This window comes from Pecten maximus, chromosome 12 (genome assembly GCF_902652985.1).
Source record: "Pecten maximus chromosome 12, xPecMax1.1, whole genome shotgun sequence".
NCBI classification, from domain to species: Eukaryota; Metazoa; Mollusca; class Bivalvia; order Pectinida; family Pectinidae; genus Pecten; species Pecten maximus.
In genome coordinates, this window is record NC_047026.1 from 1,998,315 (window position 1) to 2,012,180 (window position 13,866).

A 13,866-nucleotide genomic window follows, 5' to 3' on the forward strand; every position below is an offset into this window, starting at 1 on the left:
ATTTCAAATACAGCCTACCTAGTAATACTTGTAAAACTGTAATTATCCTTTCTGAGAAACAGTATTGCATTCAGAGGATCTCTGCCATTTCATTTCCGTAAAGGACAATGTCATGTCATGGAAACAACATCATTAACTTTCGAACGTTACAGAAGGTGCTTGTTTACCTTAATCCTGCCCATTTATACACCATTCTTACCTGTACTGTCAAGAATTCCTTAATATTTTCAACTTTTAAAAATCCATTTAAAATCAGGAAAATGAAAGAATTCAGAGTTAATTTGTTATTTAGATACAAAAAAAAATTTAAATTCATTGTGTTTCATCATATCGGTCTTTTCTAGACTTTTGAAAATATAGCATGGCTGTACATAAATGCCATAAATAAGAAAGCAGTGATTTTGTGTGAAAATATGATATTTTCCAATCTGTAGATTCATAATGATTCCTTTAAAAAAAATTGAAAATGAATTTTAAACTAAATCTTAAAATTCTGAAATAAGTATTTGCTTTAAGATCACACCACAGAAAAAAAAAATTATGAAAATATTCTCATGGCGTCCTGTAGACTATTAAAGAAAAATTATTCAAACTTCTGAAATATTGTACTTTTCTCCAAATCGTCACTGTATCCATAGAAATTTCCAGCAGAATTAAACATGTTGAGACAGAGTTTCACTGTATAATGGTTGGTGATATCAACCTACAGCTGTGTCCATACTGTGCTATCTGTCACACCCATCAAAGTCTGTGATGTTGACACACTCACAACCACCAGGACTGGCCAGATTTATCCTCACTGTCTCTCGATTCATTTTCTCTTCAGCAAACTGTCAGCCATTTCCCTGTTGCACCAAGCAGTTACCACCTCTCTAGACAATAAAATGAATCACATTATAATAGTATTAAGGGATTTTTCTAAAGGCTTTTTGGGGCTGATGAAATGCCCTTTTCCCATTTGAAATTATTCTGTATTACTGTAAGTCCCCTCCCCTAGCACAGGGCTCAAAGTGGATATTTTTAACAGGTGGCCTATTTGGCTACCAAGTCATAAAATCTTGGCGTCAATTGGAAAAGTTAGTCGCTAGCCAAGTTGTCTTAACTTTTAAAAAATCTTTTAACTCTTTAATACAGTATAACATCTCTGTAACTTTTTTGATTGTGAACATCATTTCAGCATTGACAGCAGCCTTTGAAAGATTAACCAAATTGCATATTTACACAATTTTTAAGGGACCATGCAGCCACTTTATAGGTCATTCTACCATGTTTGCTATGCAACGCCAGTTTTGATTGGTTTAAAACCATGTATTATTTTCCAATAATACACGCTCGTGCCAATAATACACGCTCGTGAGTCACGGCTGTTACAATTTTATATATTTAAAATTCACCCATTTCATAAAAGGTTACTATAGCCGAGTGGGCTAATGGGTTAGTCTTTCAATAAATTTTTATCAAGACGCGAGTTCGAATCCTACGGAGGCCCCCCTTTTTTTCTTTTTTTTTTTTTTTTTTAAATTTCAAAATCAATGCCATATGATAGATGCTTTTGATCGTAGTACTGTATTGCCTGTATATTTCATCAACAAATAATGCAATACTCAAGAAATAAATTACGGGGTTTCTTTGCTGTTTTTCTATTAGAAAGAGGTCGATCTCAGAACTAAACAGTACATGGTAGAATAGAAATAATCAACTTTGACTCGTGTATTGTTGCAGGATATACAACTCGGACTCGGATATTTTGCAATTTTAATTAATAACTCAGGCCTGCGGCCTTCGTTATTAATTTAATTGCAAAATATCCTCGTCCTCGTTGTATATCCTGCAACAATACACAAATCATCGTTAATTATTTCTTAAATAACTGGTCGCCAATGGTGAATTTAAGGTGCCATTGCCACTAAAATAGGCGCCACTTTGAGCCCTGTAGTGTAAAAATTAAGTCATAACACCTGATGATGACATATGACAATTATACCTGGGTTAATCCTTGGAATAATTAAAAACAAACTGAAATGTATGTTGATTCTACCACTGAATCGCTGTTAAAAAGATGTATTATTGTCCAACAAGAGATCCCAGAGGGATTTTGGCGCCCACCATTGAATGATCCATATCAGTCAAATGAAACACTGATCTTTTCTTTTCTTTTCCCTTCTTACACTTGTCTTTCAAAACTTTTAATAACTTTATATAACACGATAAAACAAAAGCAACCTGCTGTTGTCAAAATCTAAGATGGCTGCCTGTCAGCCATGTTATTTTCTGATTGGTCCTAAAATGCAATAAGTACAACCTGGGACCAAGGGGAACTTACATATGAAATATGAGAAAGATCCCTTTGAAACTTTATGAGAAATAGTGATAACAAACTTCAACAAACAGATAAATTGATATCAAAGTTAGATAATTTAAAACATATTCACCATGTTTTTATTATTTCTGTGCTCAACAGATATTTTTCTTTCTGTTCATGATCGATCAATAATTGATTGTCAATAGTTTGAGAAGTAGGTTGTAGTTTTAAAGTGTTTCCCAACACTACACGATCCATAAATACAACAACAGACCTACTGACACACCCACATAACAATCTGATAAAACCATTAAAGGGGCATAACTCCAAAGATAAGAAACATAGAAGATAAATTAAAATCACATGACCATACAACTATTTCAGGTACTTTATGACTTCTACGTTTTCTTAAAAACAATGATGTGATTGTAAGAAGAATTTCCTAAGAATTTTACAAATGTAAATATTAATGATATAAATTTATAAGGGATGGACAGGCAGGCATCCTCATTCCTGTATAATTGTTAAAATTGTATAAAAATCTGTCAGTCCCCATTGGATTCAACTTGGATTTTTAATTGATTTTAAAAATAATACACTACCATAATAAGATTGAGAGAAAAATTCTGTTGAAATTGTTTATGACTTATGGACTGAAAAGGGATGTTGAATTACAACTATCTAATTAGAATCTCTAGATTAATCCTCATAAAACTTACCTCAGTCATATCACATGTGCTTTTCATTCTCACTCCACACTATTTAGTAAATCTACCATCATCTTCATTCGTACGCTTCTTCCGTGTTGGACAGCTACAAAATATAAATGGGAGATAACTACCAGAATATATGTATGTTAACAATTATAATTTGTCTTTAAAATCATACATTTTTTTTTCTTAAATTAATCACATTTACTATATTGATGTAAATGTATCTGAAGTTAGGAATAATACATATTTAAATTAAATCAAATGGAGTTTGGATCGTCCTTGCCTTACATGAAAAGATTCTAATGAAAAGAATTCAATCAGATGATGAGCTTAGGGCTATTCCATTGAAATATCTACCTGACCCCAGGACTCCACAATAAATCACTTCTATACATAGATGGATTGAATTGTCTTCCTATTACTTCTATGTAATTTATAAAATAAATTCTATGGGTGATACCCCTAAACAAAACCTGGATTCCTGGGGTGGGATAAATGTTTTACTGCAAAAAGCCCTTATCAACAATCACCTAGTCTAGCAGTGCTAAATATGTCAGCCCTGTCTGTATCACAAATATGCTGTTGCAACACCTAGACACCACAGAGCATCACTAATTAAAATATCACTTGCCATCTGATGGACAGATAGACGGACGGACAGGCATGATGGACAAATGGACAGACATGATAGACAAATAGACAGACAGATGGACAGACAGATAGACAGACAGATGGAGACAGATGGACAGGCATGATGGACAGACAGATGGACAGACAGATGGATAGACAGATGGACAGGCATTATGGACAGACAGATGGCCGAACAGATGGACAGTCAGACAGACATATAGACATTTAGTACTCAGTGGTGTTTAACAAAAAGAGTAAAGAGTTGAATGTTACTAGATTTTGGTATTAATACACACCTGTCGAAGTCAGGAAGGACCTTTAGATCTCTCTGTATTTGTTGCGCCTCCTCAATGTAGCGATCAAGGTCTGTGACGGAAGTCTGGGGAAGTATACTTGGAATGAATTTTGCAAACAACTCAGGTTTCATCTTGGCATATTCTGAAAGAGGAGTACCAGGTATACAGTATTCAATTCCAAACATTCAATTCCAAACAGACTTAAAAGTTATCAGTACATGAGAATGAAATTCTCAAGTACACTTAATAGTTTGGTTTGTTTTACGTCCTATTAACAGCCAGGGTCATTTAAGGATGTGTCTGTTTTTGATGGTGGAGGAAAGCCGGAGTACCCGGAGAAAAACCACCGGCCTACGGTCAGTACCTGGCAACTGCCCAACGTAGGTTTCGAACTCGCAACCCAGAGTTGGAGGGCTAGTGATAAAGTGTCGGGACACCTTAACTACTCGGCCACCGCGGCCCCACACTTAATAATGGCCAAACATTGTCTGAAGACAACATAGCACGATGAGTGTGTTAAAATTCGGAATTGTTTCTTAAAAGTAGGTCAAAGGTCAGTAGGTCCAAAAGTGTCGTACCTATGCGAAGGTCTTGTCACAAGAAACACATACCTGTATGTCAAATATAAAAGTCCCATCTTGTACAGTTAACATAATGTGGCAAAGTGTTAAGTTTTTAAAAGTAGGTCAAAGGTCACGGTCAACGTCAACAGGTCTGCAAATGTAGTACAAATGGAAAGTTGTAGTGACAAGGAACACACAGGTGAAATATCTATTAGCTGTATCCTTATTTAGTATTAACTTAACATTGTTTTATAAAAACTTCAACCAAGCTGTCTATGGACATCAACGCCACCGACACAACGGGTCTAGCATTAGCTCCCCTGGACTTCATCCCAGCGAGCTAATTATAATTGAAATGACTACGAATTTTTGCATGCAATTTACTAATAACTTATTATCAGCTACTTATAATTGGTTATTGATAAATCGAAAATCAGCTGATGTCAGTAATATACAGTAGCAAGAACTGCACAATTCCTTAATCATGCCGGGCCATAGCCAGCCTAGTATATTTCCTTGCCCTCCAACATTTCAATATTTGGTTAAGCGTACCTACCTGGATTTATGGAGTGAATATTTTTGATGGTGTTGGCCATCACAGGCGGTGAAATTGTGAATGGTTTTGCATTTGCTTCTTCTAACAATGCTACAAAAGAAAAGTTTATATTATATTATGGCAGAGCTACATCAAATTCTCCAATGTAAGAGTAAAACATATATATGTATATACAGATCCAAGTCCATGTACTGTACATATAAACTATGGCAGATCACATCAAAGTCTCCAATGCCAGACTAAAACACATAATTATAATGTTTAGCATATTGAGAATACAGAGTTTTCACTTTGTTTTCAATGAATGTTTATTTGTTTGCTTGGTTTATTGCCCCTGAACAGCCAGGATCATTTTGAGTCTCCCTGTAGTAGTTGGTGACTACTTCACTCAAAACAACATACGGGAGGCCAGAACAGTTAGGGTAAAGCGTTTTGCCCAAGAACCAACCATGACAGTACAGGCCAGTTCATTTCTCAGCTTCGAGAGAAACACAAACTGACATTGTTAGGGGAGTGTTGAACCACACACCGCAGGATCTTCACCCGAAGTTACGTGGGCAGCACTCTAACAGACTGAGCTTGTGGCCCTCTTTTTAAAGAAAGTGATGAATGTGCATCGACAGTATGTAAAATGTTGCAACCAAAGTATTTTTGTATTACGATAATTGAATATTTTTGACATATTTGTCAGTCATACAGTTAAAAACAAAATACAATCAGTCGTGTTAATGATCTTGTGTAATGTTTTCAATTTTCGATATTAATTTAGAAAAGATATAACTGATGTTGGTAGGCAAAAATATGATTGGTACATTTCTCATTTAATTTATCAATTTAATTAAATATTAAATCTGTTTACAATGATACCTGAGATTTCAAGCTCTTTGTAGAAAATTGTGACTTACTTAATAAAACACTAATATGATGATCTAATATATGTAGTTTAAAAAGCTTCTTGAGTTCTTCATTAAGATCTGTCTTCAATTTAGTTTCAACATAAAAACGGTTCTGAAACAACAAGACAGGAAATCAATATAAATTCTGAATATTCTGGTCGATGTAAACTTTGGGCTATTCTTACTAGTAAAACATCTACCCCACCCCAGGACTCCAGGTTTTGTTAAGGGGTATCACCCATAGAATTTACTGAATAAATTACTAGAACTTATAGGGAAAGAAATCCAACCATGGATAGAAGTGATTTATTTTGGATTCCTGGGGTCAGGTAGATATTTTAATGGAAAAGCCCTTACTAGTAACTAATATGCATTTTGCCACCAATGTGACAGAATATATAAAGTTGATGTTTTATTCTAAACATCTAAATGATAAGAAAAATTCAATTTTCATTGCAGCAGAAGATCTGTGACGCAATTAGGTCATATTTTCAAAATGAAAGAATCTGGAATAAAATAGCTCTGTTACATGTTCAATTTGTTCATAACAAAATGTATCTATTGTGACAATAATTACAGTGAATACTTTGTGACAAAAGAATATTTACACATTTAGAAATGTTTAAACTTACCATATAATTAAAGATTGGTACAATACCTCCAAGAGCTAAGATATATTGATTCACAAGAAAGGAAAACTTCTCTAAGAAAGACTTGGAGTTTTCCACATGCATCTGTTACAAAATGGAAAAAAAGAAGATAATAGAATACAAATTCAATTAAAATACATGTAAACCTTGACACACTACAATTACGCAGAAGTGATTACTCAATTTTACTTTCTTTGAAAGTGTGTGTAAGTTTGAGCTGGAAAATGTTCATAGCTCTGTGTGCAAGGTGGTATACCATAGCTTTTCCTCTTATGGTCGATATAAAGAAAATAAATAAGAAGCAATTTTGCTATGGTATTTCCTCATTACCAATACAAATTATCTTAATCATCAAGTATTTAGTAGAATGATTTTAAGCAAAGTTTTGTGCTAATCTGTGTTTGAGTCATTTTCATACATCGTTTTTGGTCAAAATTTTTCATGCACAAAATATACGGATAGAAGTTTTTTCAGCGCTGTCAGCCCCAAAAAGTACCTGTGCAAATTACACTGGTGCGCAAATTACACAGCTTTTTACGGAATGTTATTAAATGTAAATTCTGACATAATATGATTACATGTCGTTCTGATCTCCTATTTGACTTTCCAAAGAACATTCAACAAGGTGGGTATATGGTTTTCAGCATTTTCACTATTTCCACTAGTATTTCTCTACAAAATGGAGTCCTTTTTAGATTAAATATGGCCATGTTACTTCTGTTATAGTTTGAATAAAACAGTTCATGAAAATGTTTGTTTGCTGGGTTTAAAGCCCCATTAAAAGCCAGGGTCATTTTGAGGCATGTTCTTCTTGTAGTAGTTGGGTGACTACCTCACCGAACAACTACAATAGGTATGTCGCATGCCAACCATAGCAATTAGGGTAAAGTGTCTTGCCCAAGGACATATCTACGACAGTACAGACTGGCCCAATTTTCAGCTTTCCGAGAAACACAAAATGACATGGGTAGGGAGCTTCGAACCATACACATTGGATTACATGACTTGAGCTTTAACCGTTTATTTTTGTTTAACGTCCTATTAACAGCCAGGGTCTTTTAAGGACGTGTCAGGTTTTGGAGGTGGATGAAAGCCGGAGAACCCGGAGAAAATCCACCGGCCTACGGTCAGTACCTGGCAACTGCCCCAGAGGGAAGTGACAGCTAGTAATGGCGTTAACACCCGATGCAGTCCGAAACATTATTTTGTAAATTATATCCGCGAAATTTAAATATTAATTTCGGACTGCATCGGGTGTTAACGCCATTACTAGCTGTGTTGTCGTCACTTCCGTAAAGGGAGACTGAATGGTTGTTATGATCGTAACTTAATTTGAGTTCGGATATAAATTTCCGAGCAATGCGCGCACAACAGTTAATAAATGATGGCCAGCTAAGAAGAAAAATAATTTCTGAATCGATGACACAAAGGCTTGTAGCAGTAAAGCAATGCATATTTCAGGGAGAACAGGGATTTCCTCGAGAGGGTAGGCGGTGACCTAGATTTTCGATCTTTTACTTGCTTACCTTTTAGTATTTATAAGGCCGAGGTACGATATTTTTTTTAGAAATTAAGCATGCGATTGTAATACAATAATTTACTCGTCTATAATGAAACATTTGAATTAGAAATATCATAATCATGTCCACAAGTACCTGTGGAGTACAACTGCTAGTACAGCCCTTTTTAATTTTTTGTATTATTGTCTTTGTTTTAAACCAAAGGAAACATTTGAAATTTCATTCAGATATTATATTGTTATATTGTTGCTAGAAAGTGAGATCATTGTGATAATTTGCATTCATTGACTGACATCTATCTTACAACATAGTTTTCATAACATATCTAAGTAAATACTTTTATTAAAGTGAACAGTGAGTTAAATAATTTCCAGAAATAATTAAAAATGATGTGATTTTGCATCTATTTTTTTGTAACTTGTTGCTTATATAATTATCTTTCCAATTTTGAATAAAAAAAATCATTGGCCAAGCTTGAAATAAGGTTTTTTCCCCCCTTTTTTTTATTTAAGTGAGGGAAGTAAGTGTTCATGCAAGGAATTTATTTTCCAATAGCAAATTATCTCCCCTTAGTTTTTGTTTGCTAAATGTGTCGCGCATGAAATGTGTTTTCCGGTCAAAAATGTCGCTCACGCACTTTCTCCCCCATGAGAATTTTAAAAAGTTGGCAAGTATGTGATAGAGGGAAAGTTATTAGCTTAAAATGGAAACTCTGATAGTGTCCTTCAGTGAGCAGATGCATATGGCTGTACTTACACTAGACTGAAGTTGCTGGTTGAGATTTTTAAGGTGCTGTATCATGTGATTCATCAGGTCTGTGTAGAGACGGTCTGAAAACTGCTTACATACACACTTATATACACAGCTGTAAATGATAAAATCTGACATAAGGAAATCTGTAGGTAGTAATGATTATTCACTTCCATCACTGAATATATTATATGCATATAAATATAGATGGGAGTTTCAACTGGAAACTATTATGAGTCTTTATCTTTGAATAATTGTCAGTACTTTGTCATGCACAGTAAAAATAATTTTATATTAAGAAATTCAATTTTCCTTTTATATAAAATGTGAATACTGAAATAATTACTTTTCTAATTACAGGAAATATTTCCCATTAAATATGCATGTATCTATAAATGCTTGATGAACATTTTTGTAGCATTAGGTTTGTAGCATATATGTGGCCTCAAAGTAGAAATACTTTTACAGTACATAGAAGAGAATACTACAATTTTACAATCAATTATTATTACCTGTACATTTGTTCATAGGAAATGGCCATATACTGGCCAGGAGACATGGTCAGTAGCTGGTTGATGGCCCCCTCCAGTTTTGGCCAGTAAAGTGATTCATAATCTTCAGTGGTAATGGTCATCATCACTGCAACAGCATTTAGTACAACTTAAGTCAGCAATTCTGTGTCACAATTCCGATATTCATTTTATTATTGTCAACCTGATTTTTTCAATTAGCTCAAGCTCGATGCAGCATCATATTTTTTAGTTACTTATTATTTTTTTCAGCGAAAAATAATTATAACATTAGGCTGACACTCGGACTCCATTGAAAATTGTTAATAATTAGATGTACTGCTTATAAACAGACTATCAATTTTAGAGAACATAGTCATTATTTTGGTCTTATATATATCATATGATACACATACAATTGATAACAGTCAACAGCCAACACTGCATTTGCAAATTAATACCAATTGCAAGCAGGCCATGGTTTACAAGATGATTATCCCGTATATGATGAATTGAATTTACACCCAGTTTTCTATTTATCAATTATATAAACTCTGATAAATAATTTGTTCAAAATATATACTGTACATGCACAATCATATTATTTGTAGAATATGTACATTAGCGAAGTTTCACGAAGACATTTAATTTACACTTTATGTGTAGAAGGTGACCACCTCTTATTCTGAATGCCCTATAGTCCAAAGGTCCATTATGATTAGAGTCCACAATAGTCTGATGGTTCAATATAAAGTCTGAAGTCATAATAGTTGAAGGCCCGATAGTCTGAAAATCAGTAGTATAATCTTTGACGTGTCCTTGCAATGATACACTTCACAAGACAACAACGTTTTTGAATGCATGGTCATCAAAGCAATTTAAGCACTTTCTGACAAAAACAAAAAAAAAACAAAAACAAGAGATCCCAGAGGGATCTTGGCGCCCACCATTGAATGATCTTCATAGGTTCCATGTCGGATTGATCTTTTCTCTACTTTTCCCTTCATTTTACTAATCTGTGCAAATTGAGACATCCCTCCAGTACTTTTCAAACAAGGGAATCCAAGCTATATAAGAAATTTGAGATTTAACGATAATGGCTGTTTGTTTGCCAGGTTGTTTTCAGGACAGACTGGTCCAAAAATGCAATACAAGGGACCAAGGGGAACGTACTTATGAAATTTGAGAAAGATCCCTTCAATACTTTCTCAGAAATAGTGATAACAAACTTAAATTGTCAAAATCCAAGATGGCTGCCTGTCAGCCATGTTGTTTTCTGATTGGTCTCAAAACGCAATATGCATAACTAGGCACCAAGGGGAACCTACATATGAAATTTGAGAAAGATCCCGTTAGTACTTTCTCAGAAATAGCGATTACAAACTTCAATGGTCAAAATCCAAGATGGCTGCCTGTCGGCCATGTTGTTTTCCGATTGGTCTCAAAATGCAATATGCATAACAAGGCACCAAGAGGAACCTACATATGAAATTTGAGAAAGATCCCTTCAGTACTTTCTCAGAAATAGCGATAACAAACTTCAATTGTCAATATCCAAGATGGCTACCTGTCAGCCATGTTGTTTTCTGATTGGTCTCAAAATGCAGTATGCATATCAAGGCACTGAGGGGAACGTATGTATGAAATTTGAGAAAGATCCCTTCGTTACTTTCTGAGAAATAGCGATAACAAACTTCAATTGTCAAAATCCAAGATGGCTGCCTGTCGGCCAGGTTGTTTTCCGATTGGTCTCAAAATGCAATATGCATAACAAGGCACCAAGAGGAACCTACATATGAAATTTGAGAAAGATCCCTTCAGTACTTTCTCAGAAATAGCGATAACAAACTTCAATTGTCAAAATCCAAGATGGCTGCCTGTCGGCCATGTTGTTTTCCGATTGGTCTCAAAATGCAATATGCATAACTAGGCACCAAGGGGAACCTACATATGAAATTTGAGAAAGATCCCGTTAGTACTTTCTCAGAAATAGCGATAACAAGAATTGTTTACGGACGGACGGAGGGACAGACGGAGGGACGGACGGACGGACGGACGGACCACGGACCACGGACGCAGGGCGATTTGAATAGCCCACCATCTGATGATGGTGGGCTAAAAAACCTGCCTCCACCAAGTGACCATTGTATAAGACATGACCAATCTCTACACAGAGATGTCATTCCTTATACCCACATTTTGATTATAGGGCCATTTTTCGGCATAGCCGTATTATTTTCTTTTTACCCCGGATATGACGTGACAGGTGGCGTTACTGGTCAAAATGAAGTATGTGATTGGTCAATGTAGCGGTAAATGCAAAATGCGGATATGCAGTTAAAAACGAAACAAAGATTGAATGCAAGCTGAATAGGTGGATGAATCTTTTGAAATGACATACTAAGAGATTCAAACTGATCCGTGCTTAAACGCATTATATCATTAATTTATTTCACCAACAGTTTTACAGTAAAACCACCAGCATTAAAACTATGCCGCTTATCTTTTTAAAAGATATTTCTTGTTTGCGATGAGTTGAATTAAGGAGTGATGTCAATGTCTCGTACTAAGTTGTTTTTTTGTCACGTTACAGAAGTGCAGTTGTTAACATAATATTGTTAAATTGACGGCTGAACAGATGTATCATTAAGCAATGATCATCATCTGTATTTGCCAGAATAGATTAATTTTTTTCGTGCCAAGTCTTTATCTATGAAAGTTTCCTTTGAACCATTTGACATTATGTAAAACTAATTACCCATTTTTGAAAAAAAAAAAAGATTTAAAGAAAAAATATTTACGCAACAATTTCAAGTAATGCTGACGTTGAATTATTGATAAACATTACTAGGCCTATATAACATATGTTAATATTAACCTATTTTTCTAACTATATATATGGGACCTTCGGACGATCTGGGACTTCAGAATATATATTTGGGCTAGCTAGCTTCTGATCATGGGCATTCAGAATATATACGGGGGTCACCATGTAGAATTGATCGATTATTACACAGTAACCCGAGCCAATCACTATAAATACACACATGGCAACTTATATTAATACGACAACAAATTTAACACTGCTATTAACGATTGAGTAAGATATTGATCAACAACTTGGTAACAGCTGAGTATGATTATTGTTGATTCCAATACACGACTAATTTACTCATACAACTTGTGTGTCATGGCTACCTTCATCAATGTTTTGTATGAATATTATAATATAAACCATACACTTTTATTACCATATCATAGAATTGTTTTCATAACCATATAAAAACATGAAATGACAATTTCATCATATCATATCCAATCAAAAATAATATAAACTTTGTGTACATCTGTTATTTTTGTTGTAGATTATATTCAATAATTAAAGATTTCAATTATTCTTTTCTCATGATAGAACAACATTCAAAGCACGTGATAATTAATATTCCCTCTAAGGTAATTATGACCGACTGACTAAGTCAAGTCAGTGACTGAACGTTTCCTATCTGACAGACTGTTACCCATGTTTCCAGGGCGTAAAAGTGGGGTTTTGTTCGATTGGTCATCTTTTTCCTCCGGATTCAAATCTGGCTGTGTTGAATCCGCCTCGGCCTCCATTGGTTCATCCATCATGAAAGGTCAGAATAACAGTCTAGCACACTTTTTTTCACAGATCCACTTCTGTTCTCATCAGCTCTTGCATATGGGCGGCCATATTGATTTAACGACGACGACCTATTTGCGGCACAAGACACATCATTGGATATGGAGCGTCAAGCTGCGCGTCATAAAAAGGCAGAGAGGTCGCAATATTGGATGTTAAAGCTAGACTCGTTAATAAAACAAAGAGTGAAAAACACAGACAATAGATAATTCCTCTCGCGATTATTTTACCAGATATATCTGTACTGTTTAATATACGAATTGATCAGTATAGAGAAATTTTCAGATAGTAACTGTTTCCACAGAATGTATTATGGTTACAATTTTAAGACGGTTTATTTTCGTTTATTTAAAAAAAAAGCAACAATCTAAATTATGCCACTAGCAATAACAGTGTTTAGTTTGTTTTGTTGAACGTGCTATGAACAACCAGTGTCATTTCGGAAGCCGGAGTACCCGGAGAAAAACCACCGGCCTACCAGGCTCACGTAGGTTTCGAACTCGCGACCCAGAGGTGGAGGGCTAGTGATAATGTGTCGGGACACCTTAACCACTCGGCCACCGCGGCCCCTAAGCTTATGTCAAACCGTTTTAATATTTAATTACATTTCCCTTTAAGGTAAATAGATATAATAAATTGAATTTATAGTCCTTTGAATTGAATTTTACTTAATTCAGTCAAATTCTTTCTACATTTTAACTAATCGACTTTTGGCATAACGTTTTATTTGAGTTTAAACATGAAAATAATGATTGTTAACAGTCGTCCATTTTTATTAATATTAGAGATTTTGTATTGATGTTAGAGATTTTGTATTAAT

The 13,866-nt window shown here is 34.8% G+C and overlaps 1 protein-coding gene across 1 annotated transcript; it reads right to left on the reverse strand.

The window, feature by feature from the left end:
- Positions 1 to 324: 324 nt before the first annotated feature.
- On the reverse strand, positions 325 to 13,118 carry LOC117340102 (CDK2-associated and cullin domain-containing protein 1-like). The gene is made up of 9 exons (XM_033901888.1): positions 12,904 to 13,118; positions 9,389 to 9,515; positions 8,883 to 8,991; positions 6,589 to 6,690; positions 5,966 to 6,068; positions 5,061 to 5,150; positions 3,942 to 4,083; positions 3,022 to 3,115; positions 325 to 872 (listed from the first exon to the last, which is right to left on the reverse strand). Exons 1-8 carry the CDS (start codon positions 13,013 to 13,015, stop codon positions 3,061 to 3,063), a joined length of 840 nt encoding a protein of 279 aa, XP_033757779.1. The 5' UTR covers positions 13,016 to 13,118; the 3' UTR covers positions 325 to 872; positions 3,022 to 3,060.
- Positions 13,119 to 13,866: the final 748 nt, after the last annotated feature.

Coding starts and splice junctions, on each gene's coding strand:
- LOC117340102 (XM_033901888.1), bottom strand. CDS start 13,015: ATGATGGATGAACCAATGGAGGCCGAGGCGGATTCAACACAGCCAGAT. Junction 6,691..8,882: donor ACCAGCAACTTCAGTCTAGT/GTAAGTACAGCC, acceptor ATTTTGTAACAG/ATGCATGTGGAAAACTCCAA. Junction 4,084..5,060: donor TATTCACTCCATAAATCCAG/GTAGGTACGCTT, acceptor CTCCTCTTTCAG/AATATGCCAAGATGAAACCT.